Source organism: Enhydra lutris, unplaced genomic scaffold, assembly GCF_002288905.1.
Source record: "Enhydra lutris kenyoni isolate GAN:26980312 unplaced genomic scaffold, ASM228890v2 scaffoldscaffold2, whole genome shotgun sequence".
Lineage (NCBI taxonomy): Eukaryota > Metazoa > Chordata > Mammalia > Carnivora > Mustelidae > Enhydra > Enhydra lutris.
This window is the reverse complement of record NW_019154086.1, coordinates 11659586-11676592: the sequence shown is the minus strand read 5'-3', so window position 1 is coordinate 11676592 and position 17007 is coordinate 11659586. Positions and strand designations below refer to the sequence as shown.

Below are 17007 nucleotides of genomic sequence, written 5' to 3'. Positions count from 1 at the left end.
GTTATTGGAACTTAAAAATTATTCTTCATATATTTGTAGGAACATCAGTGTCTGTTTTGATATTGAATTTGTGTTCTACTGAAATGTAATGTAAGGAATTTTGATAGGTACTTGTTGGTAATTCTGTTAGATTTTTTAAGAATTGTTTTTAAAAATTATTTGGTTAAGTGAGACTGACAAGAGCTTAATAAAAATGCACTTTCATTGAGGAAAGGATGGCTGATTTTATAGTTTTTATTTATTTATTTAAATGAGGGGTGGAAAGGGAGGGGCAGAGGGGAGAACCTCATGTAGACTCTGCGCTGAGCCCAGAGTCCAATGTAGGGCTCTGTCTCATGAACCAGAGATTATGACCTGAGTCGAAACCAAGAGTCACATGCTCAACCAATTGAGCCAGCCAGATGCCCCAAGGATGGTTAATTTTATAGGCAAAATTTACACAGAAGCATATTAAACAAAGTGAGAAAAAGAGGAGAGGTGAAATTGGGATAGAAACTCAAGCATCTAAAATGTGAACAATATCCTTGACTGTTCATTATGCCAGGATGTCTGTAATTAAATAATATCTGAAATGTGGCCTAGAAGGATAAAAAGAGAAATGGCTTTAGTTTAACTGACACTTTCAAGCCTTGTGAACTTGGGCAAGTAACTTACTTACCCTTAGTTCTTTTTTCAAACTGCAAAATGGAAATGATAATATTGTCAGAATCTGAAATAATGTATGAGAAGCACTGGGCACTCATTAGCATGCAAAAATATGTTGCTAGGCTTATGATAGGACTCCATCCTATCATAATTTACTCATTAAGTTATTAGTGGCTTATTAAATTGTCCTAGTTTATTAATGGTACCATCAAATATCATGTGTCACTGAAGGAAGGGAAGAATATCTTTGAATTGAATTGTCCTGCTAAAAGAGTATAGAACTTTCTGTTCCTGGAGACTTACATTGATCAGTGAAGAAGAATGATTGCTGTGCTGGTAGTTGGATCAATTGCCAAGCTTCTCCTTCCCTTATTGTCCTTTACACCAGTTTGGAGAGTCAGACAAGCATGTTTATTTCCCAGGGCCTCTGAGGCTCTCCTGAGGGGGAGACTGTGTGCAGCTTTCCGGGAGCACCTGGAACTCGGGGTTGGGACAGGAACTCCTGCTGTGGGTGGAGGGTCATCACAGGGGACTGTGACGGCCAGGTGGCCTTTTTCTGGGTCTTGTCTTTACCATTCACCCTTCTTCCCTTCACCTTTTTTGTATCTAAATGACTTGGCAAGGTATCTTTGGTTAATTTTGTCGCCTGTCTCTTTCTCCTAGAATTCTGAAGGTGGACTCTATGTATGCATGAATACATTTTTGGCCTTTGGAAGGGAACATGTTGAAAGACATTTTCGAAAAACTGGACAGAGTGTATACATGCACCTGAAAAGACACGTGCGAGAGGTGAGACACACGCTGGGAGAACTGGCCTTGGTATCTTTCCTGGAACGTTGTCGCGCAGTTCATTATCACCTGGAGGGTTTTCTCTGCCCACGTGATTTCTGATGCCCTTTGGTGATGGGAGGCAGAAGCATGACCCTTGGCAGAAATTCATAGATTTCCCCCAAACTCTACCTTACCCAGTTTAATTTTTCTCTTCCTCTGAATTTCTCATTAGTGTTAACCAGACATGAGTTAACTGAAGGAAAAAAAAAATGAAGTAAAAAATACAGACAAGTACACAAAATAATTTCAGAAATCTCCAAATCAGAAATAAAAAAAAATTTGGATATTTTTGCTTCAGACTTCTTATTTATTATATATTTCTTTTGAGCAAGAGAAAGTGCTTTCCTGAAAGCTCAAGTTCCTTTTGATTCCCTTCCGAGTAGTAACCATGGCTGCAAATTTGTTCTCATTCCTATGTACATCATTATATTTTATTTATGTACGGATAGTCATGAACAATATATGGAAGGACTTTATGTGTTTTTAAGGTGTAGATAAAGACTATCATGCTGTTACATATAATTCTGTGTAGAGCATTCCCTTTTCAGATTGTTCTTGAAAGCTGTTCATGTTCCAGTGCGTCAGAACATACTTAATTCATTTTATGGTTTGTTTGTTATTCCCTCTTATGAGTGCCTTGTCATTTATTATCCTGCTGTCCTACAGATGAACATTTAGATGGTTCCCTTTTTTTTTGCTTCTACAAATGATGCAACCATTAACTATTTGGAAGTGGTAATGCTGGCATGTGGGTGTGTTTATCTTCGTTTTGGCAAGGTATTGCCAAAAATCCCAGTGCAGTTGCCCCCATTTATACTCCTATCTGCACTGATTACCAAATCCTGTTTTCTTACATCGTCACAAACACTTGGTCAGACTTTTGATATTTGCCAATCTAATGGTTGCAAAGTGGCATGTAAATAATTGGCATTTCCTTCCTCAAGGGTCAAACATCTTCATATATGACTACTGGCCATCCTGGTTTTCTCTTCTCTGATTTTTTTTCCTTATGGTCTGTGGCTTCACTTTTTGTTTCACTTATGAATTATTGTTTATAGAAGTTTTGAATTTGATGTTAGATTTATTAAACTTTTCCCTTATGAATTGTGCCTTTTGTATCTTATCGATGAAGTTGTTTCCCAACTCAAGGTCATAATGATACTTCTTTTAATACTTTTGTTTTTGAAGTGCACGTGTGTTTGCATGAGTATATGTGTGTTTTGACGTTTTTGGACTTTAATCCACCTATAGTTTATTGTATTTGTATGAAGTATGGGAATCTGTTTTTTATTTTCCTTACTGGTAACCAGTTATCCTGCTCTTACTAGAGTAGTGCAGTCTTTCTCAATGATTTATAGCACCATCTTTTTTTACATTTTAACTGGGCATTCATACTTGGGTCTGTTTTGGGGCTCTTGGTTCTTTTCTGTTGATCTTATTTTTCTGTCTCTGCACTGGTGCAGCAAGCCTGGGTATCTGGTAGCACAAGCACTTTACCAGAACTTTTCTGGGTTTAGACATTTGTTTTTCTATGTAGATTTTAGAATCAGTTCAACTAGTATAAAAATTCCTGTTGAGATTTTGAGGATATCACAGTGAATTTGGAGATTACTCTATAATCCACAACAGCGGGTAGACTCCAGGAGGGCAGGGATTTTTGTCTGTTTCGTTCAGTTCCATGTCTTCAGCCCTTAACAATCCCAGGACATAGTAGGTGTTTCAGAAATATTTATTGAATGTGAGTATTCAAAATGACATACCTCTCTGTTTATTCAGTTCTCTTTTGTCTCCTTCAGTACTGTTTTGTAATTTTCAATAAAAGAGCTTGTATTTTGTGAATTTTTTTTTAGGTTATCTGTAATTTTTGTAACTGTCATTACTGCTAATTTTTACTTCTTCATGTATTTTAATTGGTTATTGATAATGTTTGGGGATGTTATTAAAATTAAGATATTGATTTTTATAGTTAGCAATACTCTTCAGCTTTCACTTCAGTCCTAATGGTCTGTGTTGGAACTTCTAAATAGTAAATGCTGATTTGAAGTTCATCTGCTCATTCGCCTTAGCCCACCTAATATGTTCTCTGTTTAAGTTCCAGACAAAGGAGAGATCCCCAAATTGGACAGTGGGCAGAGTAGGAGGAAGAGGAGGAAGAAAGGCCAGGAGGTCAGATAAACCATCAACTCAATGATTAGCTTTAAAACAATCTAATGTTGGCCTATAGTACATGATTTACATTCACTGCTCCCGTTATGTGGGACCTAGCAATTCTTATGAGGTACGCTTTGTCCCAGACATATGTCTTAGTGTAAAATGATGAAGTTTTAGGAAACTGGGGGGAGAGGGGAAGGAAATGAAACCAAGGCCCAGAGGCTTGAGATAACTTGATCCTAAAGCTAGTGGTAGAATTGCAGAGTGCTGGTAATCTTGAGCAGTTAGCTGTGCCTCTGAAAATTTCAGTTAAATATTTCACTCTGTGACCACAACCCTCTCTCAGTTTAGCTCTCATTTATTCTGATTTCACTCTGTTGTTTTCCCTCCTTGCAGTCTGCAGGCCTGTGACTGGTCCAGGTGACCACTTTCCCTGTTTGTTGGGACTGCTTCTCAGGGCTTAAAATGTACTGTTACCACTGGTGCCCTCAAGGGACACTTATCCCCTTGTCTTGCCTCCTTAACTGTCCTGAGAGCTCTGGTTAGTCACGCTGTCAGTCTCATCCTGGCTTCTGGGAGCACATTATGAGCAATCCTGCACCACCGTGGTCTGGGCCATGTCAGACTCCTGGCCTCCCCCTTCCGCTGGGCTGACTCACTGCCCAGCAAACCTGGCCTGTAGCTTCTTCCACTCCAGACTCCAGATGTCATCCTCAGTGCCCTACCAGGGCCTCCCTCATCATCCTCAGAGAATGACTTGACTTGTATGTCCCTGAGAAAACAGGGACCTTGGACAGGAACTTCCTGAACATCTGTCTTGCCTCCTGGGAACTCCTTGCCTCCGGTTCCCATATCCCAGCAGAAAGCTATGTTCTCTCTGTCCTCACAGCTCTGTTTCCTCCCCAGAAACTTGCTTCTTCCTTAATTCCCTTTTCTTCAACATCTCCCTCTTCTGGCTTTTTTCTCCCACCTTAAATAAGAACACACCACAAAACTGTCCCTGTAATTTGTGTCCTCCTCTGGTCATCCCGTCCCTCAGATAAAGTGTCTTTAACAGCTTTCCTGTTCCCTTGCTGGAAGTTCAGCATTGCCATCGGGTAAGTCTTCCTGCTAAACCAGCTGGAACTATTGGGGCTGTAGAGACCGCGCATGGTCACGCTTGGTGGATACGTTTCAACCCTGATTTTACTTGACTTTTTGAGTATTTGAACTTGTTTCCATCTTGGAACTGCTCTTCTGCTTTCTTTGGCACCGTTCTTTCCTGGCTTCCCTCTGTTTTTCAGGCTGCCTTTTCTGACTTTGTCTCACTAGCATCTCTTCATTCATTCACTCCTTAGCGCACTTCCTAAGGTGCCTTTTTTTTTTTTAAGATTTTATTTATTTATTTGCAGACAGAGATCACAAGTAGGCAGAGAGGCAGGCAGAGAGAGGAAAGGAAGCAGGCTCCCCGCTGAACAGAGAACCCAATTCGGGGCTTGACCCCAGGACCCTGGGATCATGACCTGAGCCAAAGGCAGAGGCTTTAACCCATTGAACCACCCAGGTGACCCCCTAGGGTGCTTTTTGACCATCTTTCTCTGGAGCTGCTCTTCCTCATCAGTGTTGTCCATTGCCTTGTTTAATCACTGTCTCTGAACTGATGACTTCCTAATCAGTGTCTCTCCAGAGCCAAAGACCTGACCATCTGACTGATGTGGCTTCTCCTACTAACACCTCATAGGTACTTCAAGCTCAGTGTGCTCACACTCAATGAATAATCCTCTTTCTCAGAGTTGTCCTTCATCTTGAATTCTAAAGACCTGGAAATCTTTTGGCTTCTTCTTTCATTCCATGGTTGGTTGGTGACCCAAATCTAGTTATTTGGACCTCCCAAATGGCTCTGAAGGCCATCCGGTCCTCTCCATCCTGCTGTTTTTGCCTAAAAGCTCCTTCTTCCTTAAAAGGACTAATGCTTTTGCTTCCTGACTTATCTTTTCTTCAAACTTGACGCCTTCCTTCCCACCTAATGTGCATGCTGCACTCCGAGTGATGTTTTCAAATGCACATGTCTGTGTATCGATGGGACTCAGAAGCTTAAATTTCTGGTATCTCCCTTTGTTGCAGGATGAAGACTATTTTTTTTTTTTTTTTTGCATGAGATTATAAGGCCTTCCATAATCTGGGCCCTTCTAGCCTTTCTGACTCTACTTTTACTCCACCAGCTTTGTGCTTTAGGTATATCAAACCACCTCTTCCTGAAATATACTATGATTCATACCTTTGTACATGCTGTTTATTTTTTCCTCTCTGGGATGTCTGATTCCTCTCATACCTGTTGTATTCTCTGTGATCAGTATATCCATCTGTCTATCCATCATCTATCTATCCATCCGTCATCCATCCATCCATCCATTTATCTTTCCATTTATCTGCCTATTCCTCCCTCTTTCCCTCCCTCCCTTCTTTCCTTCCTTCCTTAACTTCCTTCCTGCATTAATCATTCATCCATCCATCCATCATCCATCCATCATTTGAACAAATATTTGCTAAGCAGCTGCTAAATGCCAAACATGCTGCCCTTCTTACCTGCCCACAATTTCCACCTCTGGAAATGTCATTTCCTCCTTATGATCCTGCCTTTTTCACATATCTCTTAATACTCACCAGATCTATTGTGCTATTTGTATGCATAAATGTTCCCCTGCTTTGCTGGTGGAGTTCTCAAGGGATGGACCATCTCTTCATTCACTTTGCAGTCTCAGGAGCCTCACAGAGCCTGACCCATGGGCACAGTCATGTTTGATGACTGAGAAGTTCCTGTTTCTCAAACCCTGTTGATTTCTAGTGGAGACTGAGGTAGGCACAGAGGTGATGGTCTTTGGAAGGAAAACCTAGTGGATTTTTTTGTTTTTGTTTTTCCTGAAAGGAAGTAGATCTAATCCATGTCTAAGGTGTGGATGGCAGAATCAGGGAGAGCCTCGTGTTCTAACAGGTGCTCAGGTGGCCCCTGTCCTTCTTTCTCCCTCCACCATCCTGCAGGAGTGGAGGAGACAGTGAGGTCGGGATGATTAAAAGCTGCCATAAATATTGGTAGAGAGATTACAAGTGACCTCCAGGATTGGTTTATTTCATCCCTTTTTTGAGGCAGGCATTTGGTGGGGAGAGGAAGAGCGTCTCGGAGACCTTGGAGGAGAGGGATTCCAAGAGAGGGGACATGAAATTTGGCATGAGTATTTGGAGAGACAGGTTTTTGAACTAAAGTGTTCAATCATTTTCACATGCCTAAGATGTGAACTATAAACGTATAGTAGAAGCTATAAAAACTTAATGTGAGAATCACAAAGATGAGTCAGCCTTCAATGCCAAATAATAAAATGTGGCAAAGGAGACTTAAGACTGATAAGGGAACAGACTAAAGCAGTACTAAAGCCTTGATGTTGCCAAAACTCGTGGCTACTTGGAAAGATGCCGGCCTTTGACCCTCACACCATGGTATGCGGAAATGTATTCTTTTCTAATAACTGAGAGGACAAACAAGGTGGAAATAAGATTTTGGCCATTTGAAACAAAAAAAAATTAGAAAAAAATTTTATTTATTTGAGAGAGAGAGAGTGCATGATCCGGGGGGAGGGGCAGAGGGAAAGGGAGAAGCAGACTTCCTTCCGAGCAGGGAGCTCGACTCAGGGCTCACACCTGGGACCCTCGGACCATGCCCTGAGCTGAAGGCAGACGCCTAACTGACTGAGCCACCCAGGCGCCCAAAACAAAAATTTTTATAATCCGATTTGAGGGTAAAATTTTGTGTGTGTCAGAAGAGTAAGGAATGATTTCTTTAGCTTAACCACTTGATGGGTATTTATTTCATTGCTGCCAGGGACTTCCACCACAGGTAGAAAATACACGAAGCCTCGGATGGCAGCTAGCCATTGGCTGGTGCTCCAGAAATGTTCAAGGAGGTTAGACTGAGATTTAATATGACCAGACTATCAGTGACTGCTTATCAGGATTTATTAGCTCTTTCAACAGTGATTGTTGTGCATGCCCAGGACCAAGCACAGGGACCTAGTGGGTAGCAGGGGAATAAGAGAAGAAGAGCCTTGGGGCGCCTGGGTGGCTCAGTGGGTTAAGCCTCTGCCTTTGGCTCAGGTCATGATCCCAGGGTCCTGGGATTGAGTCCCGCATCGGGCTCTCTGCTTGGCAGGGAGCCTGCTTCCCTCTCTCTCTCTGCCTGCCTGCCTCTCTGTCTACTTGTGATCTCTCTCTGTCAAATAAATAAATAAAATCTTAAAAAAAAAAAAAAAGAGAGAAGAAGAGCCTTCCCTCCAGGAGCCAGCATAATTCCAGCACTGGGCATGGACTCCAGTCTCTTGGAAGCATGTGCCAATTGGAAGTTGAAATGTCTAGTTCACCTTGATCCCTGGTTCCATTTCCTTTTCCAGAGGTGCTGTCTTGATAACTTGGTGAAAATAATCAGGTAGAACAATAGCATTGCCCTTCACCTGCCTCCAGTGACCTGGTCAAGTTCTGGTTTATTCTGGAATCTCTAGTCTAGGTTGAGAATTTCCTCTTGGCTTTTTGTTAAAATCTGAGAACCTGTGAGATGTACTCCCCCACCCCTTCCCCTTTGTCTATTCTATAGGCTGCATTTTAACAATCTCTTGTTTTCTTTTCAGAAGGTAAGAGGGGCATCTGGTGGAGCGTTACCAAAAAGGAGGAATTCCAAGATTTTTTTAGGTAATGTAAATAATTATCAATAGTGTGCCCAGATTGTGTGTGTGTGTGTGTGTGTGTGTGTGTGTGTGCGCACATGCTTGTTTAATTTGGAATAATAGTTATTTATTGCTCTACAATTTAATGATAAGAGGAAACCATTTACCTTGTGATGACCTGACTCTGTTTTGTGTTTACCTAGTGGCGAAGGATGCTTCTAGCACTCTTAGAGTTGGGTTTAGTGTTCTAAAGCAATTATACTTACAGTGACTGGAGAGTCATTATGATTCTGCTTCTGCTCTCTTTTTTCACTGCCTTGAAAGTAGAGACTTTTTAAAAAAAATTAGTTCAACTACAGATTTTATTCAGATTTCTCCATTTTTCCCCCACTAATATCCTTTTTTTAGGACCCCATGTTGTATTTAGTTGTCATTTTAAAAAAATTTTTAAATTTATTATTATTATTTTTTATAAACATATAATGTATTTTTATCCCCAGGGGTACAGGTCTGTGAATCGCCAGGTTTACACACTTCACAGCACTCACCAGAGTTGTCATTTTTAAAAATCATAGCTAATCTTTGATAGTTCCTCAGTCTTTTTTTTTTTTTTTTTTGTCTTTAATAATTGTGACACTCTTCAAGACTACTGGCTAGTTATTCTGTAGAATGTTCCTCAATTTGGATTTGTCTGATGTGTCCTCCAAAGTCTGAGGTAATGCATTTTTGGCAGGAGCACCACAGAGGTGATGTGCCCTCCTCAGTACCTGATATTGGGGGTCATGTAATGCTGAGATGTCATCCTATTGGTGTGTAACCTTTATCCTTTGTTGAGGTGATTTCAGCTGGGTTTCTCCACTGTGATGATACAGTGTAATTAATAAATACTTTGGGATTAATACTTTGAGTCTATGTTAGTATCTGGTTTCTCCTCAAAGTTTTGCACATGACTTATATCATCCGTCCATGGATCTTGCCTGCAGCAATGATTACTGTGGTGTGTGGCTCACAGTGATTTTCTTCTCCCTCATTCAGAAAAGCCAGTTTTGTTCATGCAAATGAGTACCAGTTTCTGTACCATGTCATCATGCTCATTTTTCATATTAAACTTCTGACATGCTTTTGCCAGGAGAAAAAGGGACTTGATAATTTTTGACCAAGTAAGTTTATATTCCTAAATGCCTAGGATTATTGTTTGAAAGAAGTATCAAAATCATTTGCATGTTATGATTTCATTTTGGTAAAAAAAATTATACACACGATATATGTGTGTATGTGTATGTATGTGTGTGCATGTATGTGTGTGTTTATATGTACATGTGTGGGTATATACACACACGGATACATATATAACTGAGAGTCCAGAAGAGTCTGGCAAAATATATTGCAGATTGTTGATATGGTAACTCCTTCCTAATGGTAGGATTAAGTGATTTTTATTTTCTTCTTTTTGCTTATCTGATATTTTAAAAAAATTATTTATTTATTTTTAAAAATATTTTATTTATTTATTTGACAGAGAGAAATCACAAGTAGGCAGAGAGGCAAGCAGAGAGAGAGGGGGAAGCAGGCTCCCCGCTGAGCAGAAAGGCCGATGTGGGGTTCAATCCCAGGACCCTGAGACCATGATTTCAGCTGAAGGCAGAGGCTTAACCCACTGAGTCACCCAGGTGCCCCATACTTATCTGGTGTTTAAATTTTTTTGTAACAAACATGTGTTACTGTTATAATGAAAAGACACATTAATTACTTGAAAAGTAAAGCCATTGGAAACAGTCGTGGAGCTGAGTGTCCTTCCTGCTCTGAGTGTCCTTCCTGCTCTGATTCTCCATTTTTCTACACCGAGATTATGTCTGCTGTATTTTGTCCTGATTTTCAGTAATGGTTTTCTTTATGAGGCTTATTTGTAGCTGGTTTTTCTACCCTGGCCAATCTTTCCCACCTCTCTGTGGTCTTTCAACCACAACCTAAATCAACCAACCAAACCCAAACCAGCTCAGAATGGACCTCAAGGCTGAAATGATTGGGTGCATTCTGATGCTTTAGTTATTAGTCTTGGGCTCTCTTCTATTGATAAAGATGATGCAACTTCTGAATTTGGTGGCATTTTTGAAGGTGGAAATAATTAAACATTTTGAATTACTGTTGCTATTTTCCATTATTTTCTTTGGCTTGAATGGAGAAGTCAGCTGCCCCCCCCTTTAACCTTTGTGTCTTTGCTTGAAAGACCTTGCGGTTTGATTTCTCTAGTGATCATTTTAGTGGTATAGGATATGGTAAAGTAACTATTTTAAGAATTAATCCAAAAGTGAACACTGAGGTTTTGTGCCTCCTACTGTGTGGACCTCTTCCACTGCTTCTTGGGAATGCTAACCTACCATTCCATTTCAGCGGGTCTGTTTCTGCAGGCTGCTGTCTGTATTCACTCAGCATTCCCTGTCTTAGAAAACCACAGAATATACTGAAAAGTCACAGTCCAGCAAATAGATTCTAATTGGATGCCACCGGTTTTTAAAAAGCTTTAAATGTAAACGTCATTGACACTTCGGGGCTTGCCTCAGGCCCTGTTTCTCTCTGATGTTTGTTTACCAGAATTGTCACAAATTGATGTTGGCTGCTTCATCCCACTAAGAATTTGGTTTTGCAAGCCCAGATTTACAGTTTCCTTGAGAAGATGCTTCATGGCCCTTGGAGCAGTCGCTTTTCTCTTGTTACACTGATCACAGCTGTTTTCAAGCTGATGAGGCTGGTGCAGTCAACTGAAGGACCATATTAGGGTTAGATCTGGCTTATATAACAGAAAACTTAAAATATTGTGACTTTAAATAAAGGAGTTGTTTATTTCTCTCTTGCGTAGAGGATATTGGGAAGCAGCAAGTCCGGGCTGATGTGATTGGCCTCATGTTCATCAGGATCTAGACTCTTCCCCTATCTCTGCTTCACTCTCCATCCTGCTCTGTGATTCCAACCTCATGGTCACTACAAGGTCCAAAATGCCTTCTGGAACTCCTGCCATTACATCCCCATCCCAGAAAGAGCAAAGAGGAAGGGGGGAAGGACAAAAAAAAAAAAAAAAAATCTCTTCTCCCTGTGGAGTCATCAGCTTCTTTTCGTCAGTCTTCTCTCAGATCCCTAAGCAACACCTCAATTTACACCTCTCTGGTCAGGAGCTGGTCATGTGGCCATACCACGTGCTGCGCAGGGAACTGGAAGGTACATTCAATTTACTAACTGGCTTCATGGAGTAAAGTCTGTTTGAAGAAGAAGGGGAGAGTGGTTACTGGGAGGCAGCTAGTAGCCTCTGCCACATACTTTTTCACTAGAAGGGACATTAGGGTTGTCTCTTCTTGGAGAGGAAGAGAACTCAGAACTCCCTTGCAGTCTCTTTGTTTCTTTGACTAGAAAGAGTTTTTTTATTGCTCTTGAAAGGTCATCATGATGCCTGTCTTCCTCTCACAAAATAAATGTATTTGATTAATGCTTTCTCTTGGATAGAAGCTTCTTTTTCTCCAGTCACTTCATGATTTCATGACCAATATGTTTTTCACGGGCTCAACCGTGACATTGAGCCCATTGAATCATTCAATTATGACCTTCAATATTGATTATATAAGGGAAACTGAGACCATTAGATGGTGCTGAATGGCTTACTCAAGTCTCTGGATTACCATTTTGCCCCTCAGCATTCAAGTCACTCTTCCCGACTACCTTGATGTGCATTCAGGTAAAGTCACAGTTAAGGATCTTTCCCTCAGCTCTAGCTCTTGCTGGTGTGTGTGTGTGTGTGTGTGTGTGTAAATCAACAATGACCATTACTAATTTTTGAATCATTTAAATTTTATACTTTTTATACTTAGGATATAAAAAACATTTTTAGAACAATGTTTTTTGGACAAAGCTTAAAATTGAAAAGTTATAAGGGGCTCTATAATGAAAAGAAAGCCTTTGCCGCTTCTCTGTCTCCTAGCTTACTTGGTTACTCTCCCCAGAGACAAATACTATTTTCTATTTGCACATGCTTATGTATCTTGTCTATTCTTCGAGCAATAGTATAGATATATATCATGCTTTTAGACTTTTTTCCTGGAGGCAGTTGGGAACCATTAACACTTAGTTTCCAAACTGTGCCCTGAGGCACCCGAGGGTGCTACAGTGAACTCACAGGTGCAACATAGATATTTTAACACTTCAAGGGAAAACCAGTGATGCTGGAACAGTGCATGAACTATCAGCATGGTGTAGTTTTACTATTGGAGTACCTTAAATTCCTTTCAGTGACTTCACCTCTGTGGAGCTGGTTTTTTGGTGGTTTCTATGGTAAAAGGCAAGTACCATGTGAAAAACAAATGTGAAACAGGAAATGAGGGAAGCTGTGTTCCATTTGATTCAGAAAGTTGTACAGAGCCCAATAGGGGCACACATCCTGTTAGCAAGGGATTATGGTGAATTATGAGTGAAGTAAAACATTTCTGCCTTTCCATTTATGTATATTATTTTTTCAAATGGTTACTAAGTCATCAGAACATTAATACTTATTAAGTTGTTTGGATCCAACTACTAAATAAATAGAACTATTGGGCAGTTCTTTTGGCTTAGGGCTGCTGTGCACCGAGAAAGTGGGTAGCTCTGTGTCAATGTTTTTAAGCTAGAGAGGGACACTGTTAGCTTGTCTTTTAAATGATAACTTACAACAGTAGGGGAGATTGTGAATTTGTGGACTCAACTACTATAAAACTTAACTGTTTTATGAGATGGAAGGAGAGTAGGAGGAATATAAGGGAGTCCAGGATCTTCAAAGAAATACCCCAGGACTTATGAGGTGGTTCTGGCCTAATCTTACATATTTTTTACACTCAAGCTACAAATGTGTATAGATGTGTAAATACCTTCTAAGGCATTCAGTACAGATCTTCAGTATGTCATTAAAAAAGTGTTAAATATTCATATTTTTATTGACTTGCCCACCTTCCCACCAACTTTCAGAAATAGGAGTAAAGGAGTCAAGTTCTTTTTTCTCTGAAGTCTGGGACATTGAAGAACTACTTCTAAATCTCAGAGAGCTTAAATTTCCACTTTTTTGTTTTTAGCCCAAGCATTCATACTTGATGAGAAAGAGGTTAAAAAGAGAGCATTTGTGGAAAGTTCTTGAAATGGGCCTGTTCAGGAAACTCAGCTGTATCTATAATGGCCAGAAGGTTCTGGTAAACTCCATTTTGCCCCTTGCTTCTGAAGTAGGTCCCAGAACAGGGTCTGTGTTCAAGGGGGTTCCCCCTGTACCTTCTTATGAGGGTGAATGGTTGGTCAGATTTCACAGCACTAGATCAGTGAGACTTCTCACCTCGAGCACACACATTCGTCAGTCTGGTCAGGTAGTGAGGACTCTGAGCTGGGTGTTGGAGTCTTGATTTGATTTAAGGATCTTTTCTTCCGTAGTGCTGCTTCACAGCTTAGGCAAGTCACTTCCCGGAAATGGCTGGGGTCCCAGCCACTTCTCCCAGGGATCGGAGAAGATCATTGAAGTGGAAATGGGAAGAGATATTAAAAACATTTTTTTTTTAATTTAGAAAAAGTGTCCATTCATGTATTGCCAGTTAATAGCCATGGTGGAAGGTAGTTGCTGGGAGAAGTCGGGGGTCCTAGTCCTACTGGTCCATAGGGTATAATTTCTCTGTAGGTTCCTCAACTAGATACTGTTGGGGTAGTAAGACTCTAATTAGGGAACTTTGGAACTTAGGATTAGAAATCTTAGATTTCGGGGCGCCTGGGTGGCTCAGTGGTTAAAGCCTCTGCCTTCGGCTCAGGTCATGATCTCAGGGTCCTGGGATTGAGTCCCGCATTGGGCTCTCTGCTCTGCAGGGAGCCTGCTTCCTCCTGTCTCTCTCTGCCTGCCTCTCTGCCTACATGTGATCTGTCTGTCAAATAAATAATAAAAAAAATCTTAAAAAAAAATAGAAATCTTAGATTTGTCCCTTAAAACCAGAGTGTAGGTTACTTCTGCTGACTTTTCCTTAATTTGGATAAAGATGTTTGGGAAAGGTCATGGTCCCCTTCTATCCCACAGAATTAAAAATAAAAGCAACTACAGACAAAGCGTTTGTGCAAAAATTTTATTTATTTTTTAAATTTTAAAATTAAATTTTAAAAAAATTTAATTATTGTGCAAAAATTTTTGCACAATAGCAGTTGTGCTTAGTTCTAAGCACAGACCTGTTACCAATTAAAAAACCCCCAAACCCACAACTATCCTTCTGAGGCTCCTGCTTTGCTGTTGTCCTTAACATATTGGGGTATTTAAACTTCTTGGAATCTCCTTTCATAGACATTTAGTGCATGTGTGGTGTGGGCTGTGTACTGTGCAGGGGCTGGGCATATATGCAAGGTGAATAAGACGCATTTCCTGCTCTGACAGCTCACAGTCTCGAAGCCGTTGAAGCTCACATGTTCTCCATACTGAGATCACAGAGGAGGAGCCCCATGTGGTACATCTCTTCCTGGGATGAGCCAAAGGGAGGGGAAGGCACTTTTGATTATGTTGGTTGTCAGGAGCCTAGAGAAGGTGGTGATAATGATGGTGGTGGGTGCTCTCTGGGGAGCCCCTAATACATGCCAGATCCTATGCTAGATGCCTTAAAACCTTAACTTGTTTGGGGCGCCTGGGTGGCTCAGTGGGTTAAGGCTCTGCCTTCGGCTCAGGTCATGGTCCCAGGGTCCTGGGATCGAGCCCCGCATCGGGCTCTCTGCTCAGTGGGGAGCCTGCTTCCCCCTCCCCCTCTACCTGCCTTTCTGCCTACTTGTGATCTCTCTCTCTCTGTTAAAGAAATAAAATACTAAAACAAAACAAAACAAAAAACACCCCAAAAAACCTTAACTTGTTTAATGCTCTCAGCAGTCTTGTGGGGACAGACAACATTATTCATAGCTTACTCCTTTGGAAAATGAACTCGCCCCAGGGTTACATAGAAATGACAGAGCAGGATTTTTTAGACTTAGTGTATCATTGTGTTTGTCCAGGTAAGATCTGACTTAGTATTAAGTGAGTGTGTTTTCTGTGGACAAGAGATGCTTAGATAATATGTAATATGAGCTGAATCTGTACACAGAAACAAAAGAGTTGTACTTCCGCCCCTTAAAATTGTTATAAAAGATATAATAAAGATTTAAGAATAGAAAAATGCTCACCCACTCAACTGTTTTCATTTGTTTGGATTTCCTTCTGTTTCTCGTCTGTGAGCATAAATTTTACAAAGTTGTCTTTTTTTAAAAATAGATTTTATTTATTAATTTGACAGAGAGAGACAGTGAGAGAGGGAACACAAGCCGGAGGAGTGGGAGAGGGAGAGCAGGCTTCCTGCTGAGCAGAGAGCCTGATGCGGGGCTAGATTCCAGGACTCTGGGATCATGATCTGAGCCGAAGGCAGACGCTTAACTGACTGAGCCACCGAGGCACCCTACAAAGTTGTCTTTACAGTGAAGATGAATTTTGTATTTTTAACATTGACATAGCATAAATATTTTCATGTTTCTACATAGTCTAAATAAATATCATTTAAATAATATTCTACTGGGTTGAACACCATTCTCACTGAACATTTAGATTCTAATTTTTAAAATTATAGATATTGAGGCATTTAAATTTTTATAACATATAGAATGTCTGTCTTTGTTTGAATGATTTCAAGTAAATACATTTGTTACTTTTTTTAAAAAAATTGAAGCTCTAATTGCTTTTGTTACATGATTCATGAATTGAGCAGCATCCCATCTAGCAAATCTTAATGACTTCTTAAACTCTTAGAATCATCTTTAACATTGCATTTTGTCAAACTTAGCTTTTATGGCTATCTGATAATGTTGGCTATTTCTTTATTTTGTCATTTTTGATTCTTATTATTTGGATTATTTTATTAAATTGTTGAGACCATGTTTTCACTCTATCTTATTTTCCACTTAAAACTGCCTCCTTTTGAGAATTTGGGAAGAGAGCTGTACCCAAAATCATACTAGGTTTTTGATTGGAGGCAAACAACAAGGTAATAACAGAACCCAGATCTTTTAGTTCTCAGGTGGTTGCTTTGTCTAGGAAAATAAGTTTTTTCTGTCTACAGATCTGTGTTTGTGCACCTGCTTAATGTGTGATGTGAGTGGAATAAGGCTCAATAGCTCCCTGTCACCATAGTTCCAAACATCTAAATATACAAACCTGATCTGGGATGCTGGCATCCATGTGAATATAAGGATGAAATGTCCATGTAAATATTGTGACAAGACATTTCCTTGAGCCTTCACTTAACCTTCACCAGAGATTAGCCAAGCAAGCAGGTGATGACTTGATAACATAGCAGGCTAGAGGAGCTCAGTTCTGTTACTGAAAATTCTGTACAGCCTGAGGACAACAGGACTACTATATTAGGGGGTTTCCCCCATCCCCTACAATATCTTAATAACTCCTAGAGGGGGATGGGAGGGAGAGACAGAGACACAGGGAGGGAAATTGAGATTTCACTTTTAAATAATAGCTGTCACTTATTGACTAGTTATTATGTGCCAGGTCCCTTGTCTACAATTTATTTATTCCTCATATAAACTTTGTGAGATATGAGCTATTATCTCCATTCTACAAATAAGAAAAATAAGGATTAGAGACTTTGTGACTTGCTCAAAGTTACGTCAAATTTTGGAGCTGGAATTGAAT

General features: G+C 40.3%; 1 protein-coding gene across 1 annotated transcript in view; it reads left to right on the top strand.

Moving 5' to 3' along the window:
• The window catches only part of LOC111148271 (ubiquitin specific peptidase 13), a 107651-nt gene that overhangs the window by 22546 nt on the left and 68098 nt on the right, over positions 1-17007 (top strand). The window contains exons 2-3 of the mRNA XM_022504743.1: positions 1309-1434; positions 8280-8340. Of these exons, the coding sequence (XP_022360451.1) occupies positions 1309-1434; positions 8280-8340 (187 nt within the window). The remainder of the gene's footprint in view (positions 1-1308; positions 1435-8279; positions 8341-17007) is intronic.